Genomic DNA, 19,924 nt, shown 5'->3' on the forward strand with positions numbered 1-19,924 from the left:
CTCTCTTTTTATTATTAACCCTTTGCACTCGAAGCCATTTTAACTGTATTTCTAAAGTAACATTTCCGATATGTAGCATTTCTATTTTACAAGGTAAAGAGATTATGTTCAATGGAAATTGAATCTTGTAACTTATACAAAAACAGTAACACTTTTAATAATTTTTTAAATGTAAGTTTTTATAATAGAAATATTATTTTGGAACGTGATGTAACAATTAGCAGTGGTGCCTCAGACTCACCACTCGAGTGCAAAGGGTTAAGATCCTGCATTGTAAAATTTTTAGATGAACAAATGCATTACAGAAGAATATCGTTCCATCAAGATATAAAATCTTAAGAAGATTTCAAGGAATCTCAAGATACACATAAAATAAAAATAATTAAGATCTCCATTAAGTAAACTTTTATTTTAACAATGCAAGTCACAAATCTCTGTCACAACTTTGAACCGAAAATAGAATGTTCACAACGATCCAGCCTTATCGTATTACTACTCGTATTGACACCGCGATCCGCTTGTGGAAGCGTCGCCGCCTTCCATCTACTGTTTATGTTGGGTACGATTTCCAGAGGTGTCGAACGCAAACAGAAATACATAGGACGCAAGAGGGTAGGAAAAAACGAAATTATTCAGATTGCAGGGTATAAAACAATATAGCAATTTTGGGAATAAATTACTTTCCTTACCTTCCTCTACTAAATATGGTTTATGTATTTATTAGTTACAAACAATTAACCCTTTGCGCTCGAATGGTGACTCTGTGGCACCACTGATATAATTTTATTACATTTCAAAATAATTTTAACAACAATAACGTTTAAATTGAGAAAATTATTGAATAATAGAACTGTTGCTATGAGTCACAAGAAACAATTTCATGCGTACAAATGAAAGCGAAGCTCGAAAAAGATCCTCTGTTCGCTGGTCCCGGGAATTCCTACGGCGTTCGTTTGGTCGCTGATGTGAGATCGCCTAAACATTGGAAGAAAGGGGGCCCAAGTGGAAATTCGAGGACGGGTGGCGAGGCAGAGATCTTGGGACACTTGGTTGCGAGAATTCGAACTGTATAGACGTAATGAAAGAACCCGTAGCCACTAGCAGAGGAATAAAATATTTTGTTATATTTATTTCAGTTTTATTTTACTACAAAATTAATAAGTCATTCATTTTGTAATATTTTCAAATTATTTTAAACATCATGCAATTATTAAGATACAATTGCCTTAATACTCTGACAGTGTTTATCACAGATCGCAATTCTTAACATAATTTTTCTCTCTTTATTTATATTTCTAAATTATCAATTATAGTGTAATATACAATTTTTTTAGGCGCACTGCCATCCTTAGTATCAGGAAGCAGTTAAATCGTTTGGAAGAAACCATCACAAGGGGTCGAAACATTGCAACTCCGGCGCACTGTTATCCTTTTAATTCTGTATTCTACAATGTCATCAGGTTTGGGGGGAGGGGATTTACGATCCAGTGACCGTAGTTAGGGTAGAGCGTATAAAAACCACCTTATTACACTCACTTTCGCCGAGCAACCGTACCCGCACGAGGCCGAAACACAGACGAGGCACTACCACATTGATATGCACGTGTGCGTGACGGTAGCGCGTGCACGATTGCTCTTTCATCTTACCAGTCGGTTTCCCTGCCTCTTCGTGACCGGAACGAATGAATGGCAGAGTCGTTGCGTGCGAGCCTCTCGATAGTTTGACCGTTTTCAAGTGGTGCCATCCTATCTCCGCTGCACAATGAGATTGAAATCGCTCATCTTCGCGGTGGTCCTTCTGGCCCTACAATGCGTTTATTCACAGCGTGAAGAACCTCCTCTACCAGCGATCCTAGGAAATGTTGCGACGAGCGCGACCAATTTTCGTGAGTTTCCTGTTTCCATTGTTTGTACGTCCATTTAGATTTATTGCCACTTTCATATGAATGTGTTTCTAAAATTTGTACAGAACTCGTAAGAATATGACAAAAAGAAATTTGAGAAATCCTCTAGTAGTCTGAAAGAAACTTCACGAGAAATAATTGTATAATCGAATCTCTATTGTTAAACGATTGAAAATGAAGGACGAAAAGAACCGTTACATGTAGGTGAAATCTCAAAAATCTCATAATACAGAAAAATACACAAGAGTGATCGAATTATTTGATTTTGATAGCAGTGAAGAAAGACAATATCGCAATGCGTCTAGAAAAATTGAAATAACATCTGAAAACATAATGATATTTGTACAGATTGTAAAAAATTTTCCTTAGTGTGGAACTGATTTAATCTGTATTCAGATCAGTATATTTACATATTTTGTACATTGTAAAATGCCAGTCATATTGCCTGTGAAACTCAAAGCAAAATAGAGTTAACTTCACTTGATCGATGAAGCGAGAATTATGTTAAATTGTACAACAAGTATTAATAAGTGTTGACGATTCTACAAAGTTGAATTGGCTACTTGTAACTTCTTAATTCCGCGGCGCGCAGCCTTGAGGTACAAGACGAAGGATTTGCATTTGAATCTGAAAAGCAACAGAGAGGAAATATTTCTCGTTTTACATGTACACACCTTACAATTCCCAATATGTCGTGGTAGAGTCAAGGTTCGTCTCTTTTTTTTTCTACAATATTAATTTGTATTTTACATGCAAGCTTATTGCTCGTACGCGTAATGTAAATATTCCGAGCAGGAAAAGACGTCTTCTTAGAAATACCAGTCATTTAATTACTTAGATCTTAACGAGTAGAATTTAAATTAAAAGTGTACAACCATTGATTGTTTAAGAAAGATTATCGTCACAGATAAATTACATAACTGCTCTCACAAAAGGCTGTCACGCTTTAAACAGATCAACTTTATCAACGGAATGATTGTATTAATGAACTGATTGTATTAAAGAAGCGTGAATCACGAACCTAAACAAAAAGTTAACTCGCACATAATAATTTTTTTGTTATCTCTTGAAGTATCAGTCGATTGTATGTGTTCCTGTGGTTCTCTCATCGGAAGCACAACAGGAATTGCTTCATTATGCTCGCATTGTTACGCCTTTTGAACACGTTACGCGAATCTGAAAATGTGCTCTGTCCGTGTGCGTCGCATGTGCCCTGCAGTCGACTTTCTGAGGAAATTGTTGTTCGCGTTCCTTGGAAGGTTTCGCTGTATCATGCGAAGCAATTCCGCATTACTCGCGCGGTCACTGTCAGCGGCCGGCAATTAATTCGGTTGCCCGGCGAAAGTGCGTGACGAAAATGGTAATATAAATTGTCGGGTACAAACAAATAGCTATTTTAGAAGATTAATTTAGATTGACGCTAGAATATCTTTATTGTAAAAGTACAAGTTTTTTAACGTTAGATTTTAACTATAGATCAAGCAATCTATTTCGATAATCTTCGTCCGTTCTAATTTCATTAATCTTTTTTATCTAAATTTGTTTTCGAAATAATTAGAATTGCCGTCAAATCGTTTAGTTAATTTTCTATGCCACACAGTTTATCGTAATCGCTTTGATTTGTTTGCATCCAATTTGGTTATGTAAAGAACGCGAGGATTTGAATGAATTAAAGATAATGGGTTACACTGTTGAGACAGAGTGCCGAGAGAAGCACGCACAGATGAAACATGTATATGAATTTTTTACAAGCAAAACGTACACCTGGATTAAGCAAAATTATTGTTACGTATGCATTTAAAGCTTTCCAATTAATAGAAATTGACAAGTTTTGAACCAATAAATGCACACGTAATACATGTTTTCTATCTCACATACATGTACATATTCTGAATAATATCACTGTAACGGTAATAAGAAGCTCAATTTCCTAGCAACCAATGTGGTGTATCGATTCGTCGAGCGATGCCAATATTATTTCTCAGATTTCTATAATTATGTTAATCATTTGTCGGCTTGCCGCAGTTATTGCATTTTGAGTGAACTATCACTAGATGGTCCAACTTCCTGCGAAAAACTTGATCGGATTTCGATGGCCACAAGCATAGATTCTCTATTACAGAACGGTACAGCATGTGCTGGCTGTTATTCCAGAGGAAATTGTAGGTTTAATCGTTTGTTGCAGTAACTGGAATCGTGCGACGACAGACAGAACTGATACATCGTGTGACGGACACTGCCTCGGATTACAGTATGTGAGAGTTTGTTCGTGCCAAGCCTAGAAACTGAAGGGTTTTTGAAATGGTTCCGCTAAAATAGTTTCTGTTAAGCATCAGTAGCTCGCAAAACCGCATTGTACATCTCTGCGACAAAGGCTGCGCGACAATCCAACAACTATTACACAATAGCAGACTTTCTTTCATCACATTTTCTTAAAACTAAATCATAATAATTTGCGTTAATTCATTTCAACATTTTTTACTTGACAAGGCTGTTAATGAAGTTTAATTCTTTTTCTGTTCATTTTGTAAAGTCGTTTTTTTATATGAAAATTCAAAGGAGAATAATGATAAGACTATCCGAAGAACTTTTACACGTCAAATACGAATGCCGTTTATTACGTAAATGTAACATATAATTACGTGTGAGTAATTAGATTGGTAACCAAAACAGCCCAACTAGAGTGATACGTATTTATGCCAACTACTTATGGAATGACCCAGTACGTCAGACTAGTTGACCAACCGTGCACGAGGTTCCCTTGGCCCAGAATTCATTAAACCGAATTACAATGAGGTCTGATGTAACGAGAGACAGTTTAACGGAATCATGTTTCAGAGCCTCAGGTACACGCGAGAGCTTTTAGATATCTTCCAGTCTTGTGACAACGCTTCTCTAATCGCGACACTGCATTGTAAAACTCGCGGTCCACTAATAGGTTTGTTGTTGATGGAATAACTATGTTTTCCAAGTTGGCCGAAGGATTGCGAGAATGACAGACAATCTCGGCGGCCGTTTTTACTCTTCAGGATTGCACATGTTAACGCCAATTCGTTAACGGGCGATGACGCTAACACATACGCTATCTCATATAACCAATTGTGAGAAAGGGCTCGGCTTGGTGATGAAATTGATCATTTATACGCATGTAGATTCTTTGCGAATCCTGAGTGAAATGAGTTCGTATTCGTTTCAAGATCTTTTTTCTTTCTTCAGGAGTGGAGGAGTGCATGACTCTCTGTTAGATAATGCAAAAAAGTGTAGAATTAAACTTCTCCTTCAAGGCTTTAGTTTTTATACCATCGCCATATTGGAATCACCCCAAACACATTTCGAAAAACGTCCTTGTCTGTTCACGAATGAGACTAATCACTTGTGTAGTTCTAGATTAGGTATGAATGAATACCTGCATGGCGATGCTGAGTGGGTCATTGAAAATTGTTATTGAATAGCTCCTAGCGAAATAATGTTTAATCACCAAGCTGGACTTGCCCGACGTCACTTTTTATTGATATTCTTAATTTAGATACTTTCTCACTGACTGCTTATAAACGCGCTTCTTATACTACTTTTTAATATACAATAGCAATAGACGATATTTTATTTCGTTACTGCCACTGTATATTGTTATACTCTTTCTTTTATTTTTGTAGGATATTGTTCTCATTCAATTATTTGAACCCTAACGCAAAATGTATCAAAATTTTAAATACTATGAATGAGTTAAAATGAAGTTTGAATAAAGAAGATGGTTCAGTTAATTAGAATAGATAAGCCTTGGCGTGAAATTAAATAGATATTAGAAATTATTAACGAAACTATTAGATATGGTAAATATTCGATTTGCGCTTAGAACTGTAGAGGAGATTATGAAATGTGTCCACACAGTCGTCTCTAAATTCAGTAATACCGTGCACGTTGGAAAAATTGTAATACCCAACTAACTCATTATAATACACATCAGGTGTTCGCCGCCGAACAAGCGTTCTCAGTAAAAACCACTCAAACTACTAAAGATTCTGATGCGTGCAGAATTTAGAAAAATGTTTCAAGTAATACTTGTTCAGTTCAATCTGAATATTTAATTTCACGTAGTCGATATTTATCTATAATGCAGTTCGAGAAATGTCGGTAAGATTCTTGGTGCATTAAGTGTCTCCATGACTCCCGTTCAATTTACAACTATACAAGGCTTATCAGGTCTGCTCCCTAGCGGGTTGTTTGCTGCATCGCTTTATCTAGAAGCAATTACGGACGTGACTAGGAAAACTCCAATATGAATAACTACTGAACGTAGTGTATCTTGTTTTTTTCAGTCAACAGCGCGGTGGAGAAGCCGAGGAACCTATTAATCAATGCTACCAGAGCGACCACAGGCATTAGTAAGTAACTAAGGGACGATGATAGCCTGCGTTCTCTTTTATAACATGCGCTAATCAGCAAAAAAACAGTCGATAGTGCAACATCCAAGGGGCTCGAGTTCAAGCTAAGGAGATTTCTGGAGAAGTTTCGCGGTCGGATGCGCTACGGTATACCAGAACTCGGGATTCCACCACTGGAGCCGCTTCAGCTCGACGAGATTGATATAGACATTGATAATCCAGAGATAGGGAAGTAAGTACGAGATACTTCTATCGTTCACTGACCACCGAATCATCATCGGTCATTCACCTTACCTTTTTTTCTTAATCGGCTTTCAGCTCCTCAACCCATACAGATAAATTTTTATGGGGCTATTTAAAAGCATTTATTTTGTAAAAGAGAATTATCGAAAACTTGATCCTTGACCATATTCTCTATGACTTTTGCAGATTCAATTAGATATCAATTTGTCAAAAATTAAGAATTTAAATGCTTTAATAATTTATTTAAGATCTTTAACTTTTTAAGAAATATGAACTTTTTAGCGTGACTCTGGTGATCGAGGACCTAGTACTGCACAATCTCTCCACGTTCGTGATCAACAAGGCGAAGCTTTCCCTGTTAGGACCTACAATCACCGCCAACGTTACCATTCCTCATGTGCTTGTGGAGGGCCTCTACAACATATCCGGCATCGTCGGGAACATGCTCAACCTGTTCGGGGATGGCCCATTCAAGGCCGACGTTTACGACTTTCAGATTTATGTGAACACTGTATTGGGATATAACAGGGGCGTGTACCTGAAAACCTTCGACCTTGATTTTAATCTAAGTTCCCTTGACGTCCGGTTGGAGAATTTTATGGGGGACGAAGAGCTTTCGAGAATCATGAGCAAGGCATGTTTATTAAGTCAGGGAGAAGTGCATTTGATTCACTACCATTACATTATAATCGATCATTAAATTTGTCAACGCTTTGCTGAAAAGCAATTACATTTTAGAAATTTGATTTTTTTTAATTTTACAATTAAACATGTATTCTTTAATTTAAATAACAAGCCAAGTTAGTTAAAGTAAATTCTGTATATTCTGAAAGTGGATACTATTTATTTTTTGCAAAATTTTTTCTTTGAACGCAACTCATTCTGATGAAACGAATATTGCACAGGTTAATTGACTTAGTGCCCCTTTGTCTGCAGGTGTTCCAGCAGCTTACGCCGAAGGTGGTGGACATTATTAAACCAGACATACTTCCGGGCATCCAGGATTACATAGCAGGAAGAGTTAATGAGACTATTCATCATCTCACCATGAGGGACATATTTAACGTACTCGTGGGACAGAATGAAATTCGAGATTTCGCGGACTTATTGACATTCTAGAAATATATAGTAATCTAGCTACAGTTTCTCAAACAGCATTTGCAAACTTTCTGAAAAATAAGTACCCCGACATAGATTTATATAATAATTGTTTTTATTAATTGCTAGAGATTCCTTATCTCCGTATCGCTTACCAGTAGAACCATTTAATAAATACGATAAGTATATCGCGTTCGATAAGATAGCCGGAATTTGTTATTGTTTTTCTAGGAACTAATAGAGGTATATGGTTCACTTATTTAAATATAAAGATAAACCTGAGAGAATATAGAGATTAATTTACTTTGCCAACAGAGAAGATAGGGAGTCTACCCTCTTAGCAAATAGAATGTATTTGTATTGATACAGCATTATCTAAAAATCGAATGTTCTTGATATAGTAGTGTGTGTACATAGAAGATCGTGCAGAAAGCTGTGTGTGTGACAAGGTGTGGAGGACGGGATGTGTCAGGTAGTTTAATTAATGGTATTGGCGTAGTTCAGTTGCAACTCAGAAACGAGTTTTGACAAACGATGTTAGAATAATGTTGCCAGAGGTAGACGCGGGTACTGTAAAAAGTTTCGCCTGGCCAGAGGAGTGTTCAAGTTTCAGCTGAGAGCTACTTAGCGACAGGAAAAGTCGGCTAGCAAAATGAGAGCTCCAAGTTCTCTGAATGTCTTGCATTAGCAGCGAACGAGAATGGAGTTAGAAAGAGAGGTTTTTTCGGAGAAGATCATCGCAGCCGACGATACCATTGTTCGTGATTGGACAATGATCATGAGCAAGTTATCTGCACTGTGTCTTGAGAGCATTGACCTCTTACTGAAAATAAGAAAGGGATAGACAAGTAAATAGTGACTGGATTCTCAAGATAATTCTAAGATGATATACGTTCGCTAGATATATTTAAAGAAATTTTTAATAACAAAACTGTTGCACTTTAGCATAGATTGAGTTAGTATGAAGAATACTAGGCAGAGATTTATACATATAAGTGTAAGAAAAGAGCTTAATAAGGCTTGAGCAGTCTTTTGGCGCAACTTTTAGATGGGTGTTTGCAAAATATTTTTTAGTATGTTAAAAATATATGAACTATTATAAATTGTTTATCATTTTCTATCCTTGATATATCCCATTGTTAATTTAATATTAGTTTTAGGGTTTCAAGATAAAGATGCAGCAATTTATGGTGAAGTATTCGATGAAGAATGCATGGTTTGGAATAATTGAATTGGATGGAGACTGTGAAAGGTGTAAAAATGGATTGTGTAGTGGGATTTAGTTTCGTCGAGACCATTATTGTCTGCCTCACGGATTCAATGGTCCCCCGTTAGGGGACGAGGTGTCACGCCCCATGTTTAATTCATAGCAGAGAGCGAAAGTGTCCAGGCCTTGAATTAAATACAGTTTTACAAGCATGCTGTTGGAATTTAATTATTATTTCGACCACCACTTTGCTACATGATTATATACTGATAATACTTGATTTTATTAAATCGATTCAGTTAAAATTGATTATTGTTGTAAACTAATCGATACATGATTTCAAATTTTTACCAATGCTCCCAAATGGTCTCACCTTTTGCATTCTCAGCTATCAATTATAAATTACATTCAAGGTAATATTTTTACGTAATATTTATCTGTTTCTATCCTGGCTTTTATTACACGTGTTATATTTATTAACAATAGTATATATAAATTGCTTGTCAAGTATTAGATTAGTGATCTACGATAGCTTTATCGGATCATAGTGAATCCGGAAAGCGGTTTTTCGAGACCAAAGTACATTTTCCAATTTTTATACTTGCTACAGGTGAAAGTCCTAGTAAAAAATGTTTTTAGTGTTAAAACAAGTTTCTACGATATTTTATAGTGTATTTTGTTATGCTTTACTTTTTTAATTGTGTTTTAAGTAATTTGCTGTTCATTTTCTAGCAGTCTAAAATTTATAATCATTTAGAAGGTTGTTTACAAAATTTTTGAAAATGAAGAGAAACCTGTGGATGCGCCAACAATTGCTAAAATAGTATTATACAAATTTTAAATGCCATATTGTGTAGGTTTGTAAGAGATTCAATAGAATCAGTTAGACTGACAGCAATCTGTAATATAAAATTAATATAATATATGTATAAAGAGAGAGAAAGAGAAAAAGAGACAGGTAGATAATATGAAGTTAGAACTGTTTAGAGTAATCAAATTTGTTGTTCGGAAAATCAATTTATATGAAGATGTTTGTCATTATAGCTATGAAATCTGGTTTGCAGAGCACTGTGCAGCGATAGGGTACTTGGAACTGCGCAGTTCGACACAGTGAACAATTATCAGCAAACAAATTGATAACAATCGATGCGGACGATAATGTCGCCACAGATTACAGATAGAGATGTACATAGTAAGGTAACTGAATTACGTGGATGGTTATCGCTGAACTGATATATGCGTGGTTCAATTACTAGATTAATCAGCCACTGTCGTCTTTGTATATATACAAGCTAAGGGTGCGACGATAGCTTTTAACGATAAATATGTAGGACTCTTACCGATGAGAAACTTAACCTTTCAAAGGGTAAATACTTTCTAATTAATGATAATTTATCATCGTAATTAAAACTATCAAGCAATTTCATTACAAAGACAATATTTAATTTTAAGTATAAAAAAATTTCAAAATTTTTATACGAAGTCATAACTTCATTGGAAAAATCTAACAGTTTCTATATTTTTAGGAAGAATTAAATGATTTGGTGATTTGAAATCGACCCAATGTTTGGTAGAATATTGAATTGTTTCTTGTACAACTTAAAGGTATGAAAATATTTAAAATTACATTTATCAAAATCTTCAAATTGTCCAGAAAGGCTGGGAGGGATCTTATATTGTACTAAAGTGAAATAAATGAAAAAGGTTTATATAAACCTATGCACGAAGTATGTATACATTTTCAAAGATTATATCTTTCCAATAAAGCATTTTTCACACAAGTTTATATAAACATTTTTCATTTAGTTGATTTCAGTAACACATACTATAAGTTGGTCCGAATCTTTCTGGACATCCTGTATATCTCTATTGACGGTCTCTATATCTTTTAGGAAGTACTAAATGACATGGTGATATTGAAAAGCGTGCCAAATGTTTGCTCATCGTTTGGCCAACAGGAATTAGCTCCGTAAATTCGAAAAGCTGCAGGCTTTCAGTTACTGTAAGTCTCGCGGATAAACCTCATTGACGTATGAAACAGACTATTCGAATCCAGTCCGTTTGATCTTCCACTTAACACGCTACGAGCAAATAGAATTTGTTATTCGACATAACTTCTCTGATGATTCCTCTTTCTCTTTTTTCCTCCCTGGTACGCGAGCAAACAATGTCCGCGCGTGATTGAGGCACTAACACGAGCAAATAGCAATTTAAAAAGTGCGTGACAGCTTACAGAAATCACAGGAATTGCACGAGAACAACGACTTGCTCAAGATCACGCACTAGGATATTTTATGATTTTTTTCGAATGTTTTTAACGGAATGTCTGCAATCGTAGAGGGTGGAGCGCAGGAAGACTCGACCTTCTGGCAGTGACACTCGCGATAAAAAGAGCAATCAAAGCCCGCGAGTCCATTATCACCGTTATCGTCGATCCTCGTTAATATCGTTATCATTGATCACTAAATACTTGCACGTGCTCTCTCGTGTTTCGAGAGGCCCGAATCTGTTCAAAGTAAATTTCCCTAATGTATCCTTTCAGCCCCCCCTTTATCCAGCGCAATCAGCAATAATAATCATCTTTCGTTATCACTGTTCGATACCTAATTGTAGAGGATCTGAAAGCTCTCTAAACCGCTATTGAAAATAATCGTAGAATCGGGTAGAAATTTTTTCTACAATTACAAAAAGTGATTCCTACTTTTATTAATGTTTCGGACTAGTGCAAAATTCACGTGCGGGTAACATTATATGTGTTTTCTTACGGTGATCATGAGATACGATGAGAATTCTGATTGGCTGCATTCGCGACAAATTCAACCAATCACTGGTACGTGTATCATTGGTGACAGAGTGTATATCTCGACTATCAGTACTTCATTACTGGAAACTGTAGCTCTACATCAGAGAATTACTTTCATATATTTCGTTTCGTTGGCTTCATAAATCATTTACTGCGCCATGAATCCCAAAGCCGTCTGCCTATCTGTCGGAACCGCGTCTTCTATCTCTCCGCTTTCGTTTCAGACATGGTAATTAATGTATTCTAGAAATCTACGGTGTTGGTATATAGATATTTCACAAAAAATTCTCAACAGTCAAAAAGCTGTAATAGAAAATTTGAACTAGTTTTAATATGTTTAAAATTGCATGCAGTCTTAATATTTATGTGTTGCAGTTGCATGGATCCATCATTGTGCAGTGAAGACGTTGGAAAACAGCGATAAGAAACAAACCAGTCTCAAACAATAAGGGTAGGATTTGAGAAACAAATAGGACCATTTATAAAATTGTTTTGTTGCTAAATAATTGGTATGTGTGAACAAAGGTATTAATTTTGTTGCTTGAACTGAATAACAAAGGAGAAACCATTTTAATGTATAACAATGGTTAGAATAGTAATGTAGATGCAACGGATCCTTTATTGCACTGTTGTGACGGATATTTTTCATCCCGCGCGATCATCCGCGGAAAGCAACAGTTGGCGAGTGAGAAGCGTCGCAGGAAGAGGATGAGGCGCGCGGCGCCGCGAGAAGAGGGGGGGTGGGGGCAGGTGAACTCGGAAATCGGACATGCGTGAGATCATGCGATATAGAGCACCGCAGCAAGGCAGTCGCGCTTAAACGGCGCCCGGAGTTGGACGTGTAGACTAGTCTCTTCTTAGGTCCCGGTTATATCGCGTTGCATCTCATATCTCGCTGTTAATCACTGGTCCTAACACAATCCAGATCATGGCTAAAGATCGTCCAGTACGAACTCTCTCGTCGTTTACTCTGAATTAATTCTGGGGATCAGCAGGTGGCTGTGATACTAACGACCAAGTGATGATCAGTGAACCCAGATTCTACCCGAGATCCCTATGGTGTTGCTAGACCAGCTAGACCTGACAGTTTTATTCTACAGCGATCAACGGTGAACCGAGACGAATATTCCTCGAGTGGGTGAATTAAACTTTTCGAGGCTAATTTAAGACTCTTTAACTAGTTAGAATCTTGATTGCACATAGCCTGCTTGCAGCCGTATCGAGTGTTGTGTTTGTGAGAAGTGCTGGACCGGCGCGAGGAACTGATGAAGGCTATTAAGGCCAAAGTGGCCAGTTCAATGAGCTTCGAGTACCTTGAATGACTATAAGAACCCGATCAACACTGTTTACACGAACGATTCAAGGTATAGATGCCGGGCCAGATAGCTGCATCCTCCACTGTTTGTCAGCGAGCAATTAATTAGAGGTTCTACTAGGTCCTGAAGCTAGGAACAGTCAAGGCTTGTAAGCTACTAGTTTACAAACTACTTCCTGAAATCCCCTTGGATCATCGCCATCTGGGGATTACGTCACATTTTCCTTGGTTCGTCAGAACACACCTGGAGCAGTTTCTAATCCCTCTGATAACAGGCACGAGCTCCTACAGATTTCAAATAATCACCCAGCTGATCAGCTACTGAAGCGGCTGGTAAATCGTTCAAGGAAAATTGTCGCATAAATAGAGACCGATCAAGGGTGTAGAGTCGTTACTGTTTTCGCAGAAATTGTCCGTTTACGATACGACGAAAACAGTCGGCAAGAAGCAAAGGCGACAGAAACCTCTGACTGTCTCTTTACGAGCGTAACGTCGACTGGCGCTCTGTGACCGTGTAAACAGGTGTCACGACGCTCTTTCGGCTCAATGCTCTTTGAAACTGCGAGTCTTCAATGCTTAAAAGCTCTGACGCGCACAAACGGTGATCAATTGACGATATTGAAAGCGGTTTCCACCCCGACCTGATGAGAGCTTTGCGACGGCCGCACAACTAACGGAAGATTATCTTGGGTTTCTCCACGGGCTGCTATTCCTTTTTCATGGGGATCTTTTGAGGTGGATCTAGTGAGTACTCACCTAAATTTATTAAATTTGGTTTAAAATTGTCCATGCAAAATATGTCTTCCAAGTTGTTTCAGGAGTTCGCTTTCAGAAAGATTTGCCAAAATAAATCGTTGATTGCAAATCATATGTTTTTTAAAAGTATTAGAATATATTAATTTACAGCCTACGTATGGTGCAAATTTTTTTAGCAGGAAAGGTAATTTTATGGATTAGCAGAACTCTCCTTTTTTTACTGTTCTTCTGTCATTATAAATAATACATAAGAGTTAGTTATCTGTATACTATCTTTATCAGATATAAAGTAAAAGAAAGCCATAAGATAAGTAAGTAGGAATTACATATCTATCAGATACAGGAGATACACAGCCGATTGAAGCTTTCCTCGAAGAGCGTTCAATATGGTTTTATGGAAGCAAAGTTGCTTAAAAATTTACATTATCGCATACCGTTCAGGATACTCCGCCATTTCCGCAACTATGTGAAATTTACTGTGCATTCCCAGATGCACTCCATTTGTGTATCATTAGCAATTTATGAAATATGTATAAAGTATTAGATTTAGTATTATAAAATTCGAGGGAAATTCGTCCGTTGATTTTTCTTTGAGATAAGATCAATTTAGCGGAAGATTCGGTTGACGGAGAGATACCTGGGTTAGCCTTACCATTTGAAGGTAGACAATTTGATGAGAGAGTCCAACAAAGTCCGGACACCTTTTAATTTAGACATTGACTCTAGTCTCATTTTAGGGATTCGTTACCGAAGGGGTAGACAATCTGAGAAGCACCCAACCAGGTAAAAGACACGGATACACACCTTATTTTTCCCAGCTGGGAAAACCCCTCTGCCGACTCGGACGCAGTTTCATAGACCTGACCTGGTCTTCTTCTTGTGATTTATCATCCTGAGATAACAGTTGAAGCGCGATGGACGCTACTCTACAGGAATAGAAAGTAGATAACGCTGTTATAAATTTTTAAAACTCGAAAACGACATTGCTTCTGCAAAGTGGTCTATAAATATGCTGACGCGCTGTAAAATATTATTAGGTGGCCGCGAGTTTTTATAAGCACTCAACTTCTACGTTAACTACTAAGAAATATAAAATAAGAAAATCTTACTCATTTTTTAATACAAATTTTCGTACAATTAAAGCTATTTAGGAACTGCCAGTTCTTTAAGATCTGTAGTATTGTTAAAAGACTGTGTAGACACTCAATTTTTTATATAGCTACTTGGCAAAATTAAGTTGACAGAAAAAAATTAATTCTTAATCCTCTTCATTTTTTAAATTAAAATTTCTTTACAATTTTAACGCATCTAGAAGCTGCAGGGGCATAAAGACCCGCAGCCCAGCATGATTAATAGTAACGACTCGGTGAGAAAAATAAGATTTCTGGCGAGAAACAGCGCGGTTGGATTCCCGGCAACAATTTGGTCATTGCGTTCGTCGAAAATGCAGTTTTTATGCTTCGCAAAAAGTCTCAAGGCGACTGGTACGCAGCCGAATGCTCGGCGGAAAAGATAAAAAAAATAGAATCCGGCGACTTGTAAATAAATTCGTGAAAATGTCGGCTAGGTGGGCGTCGCGGTGGCGTTTATTAAGGTCAACGTTGAAAATCCGTCTAAACCGTTTCGAGCGGATTTAATGCTCCTCTTGAATCGTCCGCGGCAGGCCCGAGATAAAACGCTATCATAACTGGCGGCTCTTGGGATCGCGTGCCGCTAATACTTTTATAAATAAACACGCGCCGGTGGTGAGGCCATTCCCGTCTAATCGCTGGCCAGAAAGGCTCTCCGCGTTGACGGATTTTTTCGCCTAACTAAACGAGCAGCAGATGTTAATGCGCTGGCACGCGGTATTTCTTGAAATAAACAACCACGTACATACAATAACTTGATCGGCCGTGGGTGATAGAACTCTTCACGCTGAGAATTTCTTGTTAGTGTAGTTATGCCACAGAAGATTTAATATTTGCGAGTCTTCCAAAGGCTTTTGCATCGATGTACTGTGTTTTCAAAGAAACAAGAAACCCCATTAGAGCGTCTTAAGCGGAGGAACTTTGACATTTTTTCTAAAAGGGAAATAATTCTTTATGGAAAAATCATAAATAGTTCGTACTCTGTTAGCTTACATGGGTCAATCACAAAATGAAGAATTTAAGTGCTGAATCATTGAAACCAATATTAAGGGAGGTCTTAAGCGGGTAGAGGTACTTTCACTATTTCATTTGGGTGGAATATAATTATTTAGAGGAAAATTACTATGTACATCTTAATCTATATAGTTTGATCAATGTACTCTGCTAATTTCGTTGGAAAATTTATAAAATTAAAGAAATAATTAAGAAAAGAATGTCATTGATAAAAGACATTCAAAAATAGAATCAGAAGATGTGATAGTATATATTAATAATTTCTGTAATTAAATTGTTATGCATATACATCATTCAATATTATAATTCTATCTATATATGTATTGTAGGAGACTCGTTGAGGAATTGGTGAAGCTAATTGTGGACATTGTAAAAATCCAACGAGAAAATATTGCTGTCAGAGAGGGAAAGGTTTTTATAGAATCCTTTTTAATCACGCCATCGGATGAATCCTTGTTCAGTTTCTGTGACGGCAGGGGTGGTAGAAGGATGTTATCATAAAGGCTCGTTTGCTTTTATTAAGAACACGAAGGTGGTTGAAGTTCCACGGCAATAGTCTCCGTGAAATCTCTAGAATTTTTATTAATTAAAAGCAATCCTGTGGTGCTTCTCTCATAGGTAATGGACATTGTGTTCCCATGATTTCTTAAAAATTTCTATTTCATATATTGGAAGATGTATTGTATTTTAAATCGTTTCAAAGGGACTCTGGAGATTCTCTTTAATTAAATTCTTGTTGTCACAAAGAGAACTAGTCACAATGCGGATATGGAGTTGAGTTCGACGGAGCCGTGCTTCGAGATCCACCAAAAATGGCGAATTATTTAAAATGTTATGGAACATCAATTTAGAATTGTCGACGAAAACGGCGCTTGAAATTTTAACCGACCTCGTGGACTCTCAAAACCACGTCTACTCCGCGGAGGCATTAGTTTAAATAGATCAAAGTCGACGTTTAACGAACCAATTAGTTAGTCACACCGTTTCAATCCGCCCCTTAGGGCTTAAACCTATTAAGTGAGTACAAAAAAAGCAAACCTTCGTTTAATTAAGTGGGAAACGTAAAATCCACGAGGAGACACTTCTGAAAAATTATAATTATTTGTAAGAAATTTATGCCTACCCAGAAAAAATTTAATTCTTTTCTAAAATATTATCTACGGTCAATTATATAATTTCTGTTCATTGCAAGTATATCCATCACCAACATTGCCATTTCTTGATTAAACAATCCAGGCCTGTTAATAAGTAGAGAAACTATTTCTAAATTAGAGGATCTATTAATAAACTAGGGAAGCAAGGACTCTGCTTGCGCGTACAATATGAAAGTTATATGTGCCTACCAGTCACGTCATCCAACTGGTATAATAACTCATAGAGATCCATATTTGTATAGAGATCCGCAGTTCCGTCGCCTGCGCATAATTCTCGCCTGAAAGCTTGCAGTAAAATGATTCGACAATGGCCAGACATTCTATCCTTAATAACCTTGAAAAGTTCACCGGTGTTGTCTCTAGCGGAGCACTGTTGAAAACGCAATAGTTTATCGATATTTTGCGCGCAGAAGACGCCAAACGAATGAACCAACGAATTTTCGAATTTGAATCTAGCTCTCTACTCGTAATTCTCGCGCAAAACGTTCGTCGAACTGCTTCGTTAATTTGAAACGTGATTCCCATGGTTCGTGAAATAGTTGTTTCCTTCTTGGAAACTTATGGGAATCCTGCATCGCATGGAAAATATTGGAAATCGAACAGAATATGAACAATCGTAGTAATACAACATCATTGATATGAATTCGCTTAGCGACTGCATTTAAATGCAAATCGGGAAAACCGAGAGCAGGTTTAAAGAAGCGAATTATTTCACATCCATTGGTCCTCTAACAAATGCAAATTTCCGGATTAGTACAATTTCCTATGCACCTCGTACTACTGTTACAAATAAATTCTTCGGCCATCTTAAATTCTTGATTACTGAGGAGATCCATATTTTCTAGGCAGTTAGGGACAATTATGGAGCATTACATTAGAGTAAACCTGCGGTCTGAGAAAAAAAATATTACAGATTACTTGAAGAGGAAGGATAAGCTTGCAACGTAAAATTCTTGGCGGAAAAAGAGAGGATTGGCTAAGTACTTATAACAAATGTAAATATCAGGATTAGCAGAGTTCCCGTGTATAAGCTTCAGCTACAACTACTGAGGATCTATTTCTCACTCCAATTCTTTATTATTAAGGGAAATTATATTTTGTGTGTAGCCAGAAATCATAGGATTAGCACAATCTTTCTCTCGAAACAAGGTGTGTAGACCTGTGGTTTCAGAAAGAAAAATATTATATATCATTTGAAGAGCCAACTGATTAAACTTGGAAATTCTTCTCGGCGAAGAAGAGGTGATGTTTCAGGGACTGACAGGAAAAAAAGGATAATTGGATCGAATGGGGGGGTAGTATCCAAAGGAAAGTTGCGAAGTCTGTGTATTCGTTGGCAATGCCATAAAACTGTCCGCACGTGACTCATCGTATTAAGTCGACAACAACGCGCCTTTGTTGGTCCTCGAGGGTATTAATTAAGGGATGACACATTGCGGAGTAAACCAATTAATAGCCGGCCGATGCCGCTGTCGCATGAACGCCTTCGTTCACGTCCTATTGCCCCTCTCGCGGGATATCGATCATTGGGAATACCACTTTACGCCGCGGGGTTGGTTGGACTGTCTGTAAAACAGCTCCCTTACGTGGTTTGATGCTCTCGCTTTAACGGATTCACGTGGGCGAAGACAGGTATCTGACATTTCTCTCATGCCGACCCACAACTCGGATCACTGCTATTTGCTTTGCGGATACTTATCCCAGCACTTTATTTATTTTTCTAAATTCCAATATCCTCCTGCTTACATGAAGGTTCAGGAAGTTTGCTAACAAGGGCAATGAGTTTAGATCAGGCTATATATCGATTCAAACAGGTTTTAAATAGTTAAACGGAAATAATTATCCCAGGATTTTATTTGTTTATGTTTAAATAGCATCGGGCTTGTAAAATTTGTTCAGGAAGTTGCTAACAATGACAATGATTTTCAGGTTGTACATGTAAGGTTTCGAGGGATGTCAGGCTATCGGTGGTGGTACAAATGAATTTTAAATAGGATTCGAACCCCTAACAGGTTGTCACACGATCGCTGCCCATGATCGCTCTCACCATTTCTGATTCTGATTTCGTTATCAGGGAAGCCACCGCGGGTCCTACCACCAGGTCAATATTAATCGAATCCTGTAATTGCTACCCCCTGACCACCAACCCCTGTCTCATTATACATTCGATCAGCCCCTATTTGACCCTGACTTTCTACCGTCCCATTAATTGAATTAAACTGGACGCAAACATCGTGACCGATACACGTAGGAACCCAACATGGAAAGAAACGATGCATATAAAAGAGTGAAGGGTTGGGTTTATGAAAGCATCCTCTAATTAACGAGGTTAATAGAAAAATAATATTTATGATGCTCTTACATGTATTAATTTATTCTCTCAGGGGAGGAAATATATTGAACCACGTCTGCGAAGTTAAAAGGTTCGCATTCGTTTTAAAGATCACATCTTTTTTAAATATTAATCTCATCTCTTATTGAATAATTGAATGAAAAGGACATATTAAACCATCTGAATTATCTTTAATAAAGATCTATTAATAATTCGTGGCATGCTATTGGAAAAAACAGATATAACTAATGAAAATACCGGAGAAACGGGGACAGGGAAAAATCAAAGAAAAATCGGCCGGAAAAATTGAATTCCAAAAAAATGTTCCGATCGTATAAAATGAGAAGGAGGATTGGTAGCAAACGAGAAGGCAAAAGAAAAGGTGATAGAAGCCGCAAACGATCGATTTTACGATGCGCTCACACCAGCATTCGTTCTATTTCGTTGGATTATAAAAGCTGGCACGTCTAATCTCGCTCAGACACTTTACGATCTCTCGTTTGAAAAACTTTCTGCAAGAGGAGCAGATAATCTCGTCTCGGCTGCCTCCGGAACGCCATATAATTATCTGCGATACTCGTAATAA

General features: G+C 37.3%; 2 protein-coding genes across 3 annotated transcripts in view; both read left to right on the forward strand.

The window, feature by feature from the left end:
- Window positions 1-1,650: 1,650 nt before the first annotated feature.
- LOC144473003 (uncharacterized) lies at window positions 1,651-8,730 on the forward strand. Of its 2 annotated transcripts, XM_078186519.1 has the most exons (6): window positions 1,651-1,886; window positions 4,090-4,155; window positions 6,221-6,286; window positions 6,356-6,518; window positions 6,812-7,163; window positions 7,466-8,730. In XM_078186519.1, the coding sequence occupies exons 1-6, from the start codon at window positions 1,763-1,765 to the stop codon at window positions 7,646-7,648; spliced, it is 954 nt and encodes a 317-aa protein (XP_078042645.1). In that variant the 5' UTR covers window positions 1,651-1,762; the 3' UTR covers window positions 7,649-8,730. The 2 variants fall into 2 exon arrangements, with proteins under 2 accessions (XP_078042645.1, XP_078042647.1); XM_078186521.1 differs by lacking the exon at window positions 4,090-4,155.
- Window positions 8,731-12,458: 3,728 nt separating this feature from the next.
- LOC144472076 (secretin receptor) overlaps window positions 12,459-19,924 on the forward strand; it is a 29,651-nt gene continuing 22,185 nt past the window's right edge. Inside the window, exon 1 of the mRNA XM_078184777.1 lies at window positions 12,459-13,696. The gene's annotated coding sequence lies outside the window, so the exon portion shown is untranslated. The remainder of the gene's footprint in view (window positions 13,697-19,924) is intronic.

Source organism: Augochlora pura, chromosome 7 (assembly GCF_028453695.1).
Source record: "Augochlora pura isolate Apur16 chromosome 7, APUR_v2.2.1, whole genome shotgun sequence".
NCBI classification, from domain to species: Eukaryota; Metazoa; Arthropoda; class Insecta; order Hymenoptera; family Halictidae; genus Augochlora; species Augochlora pura.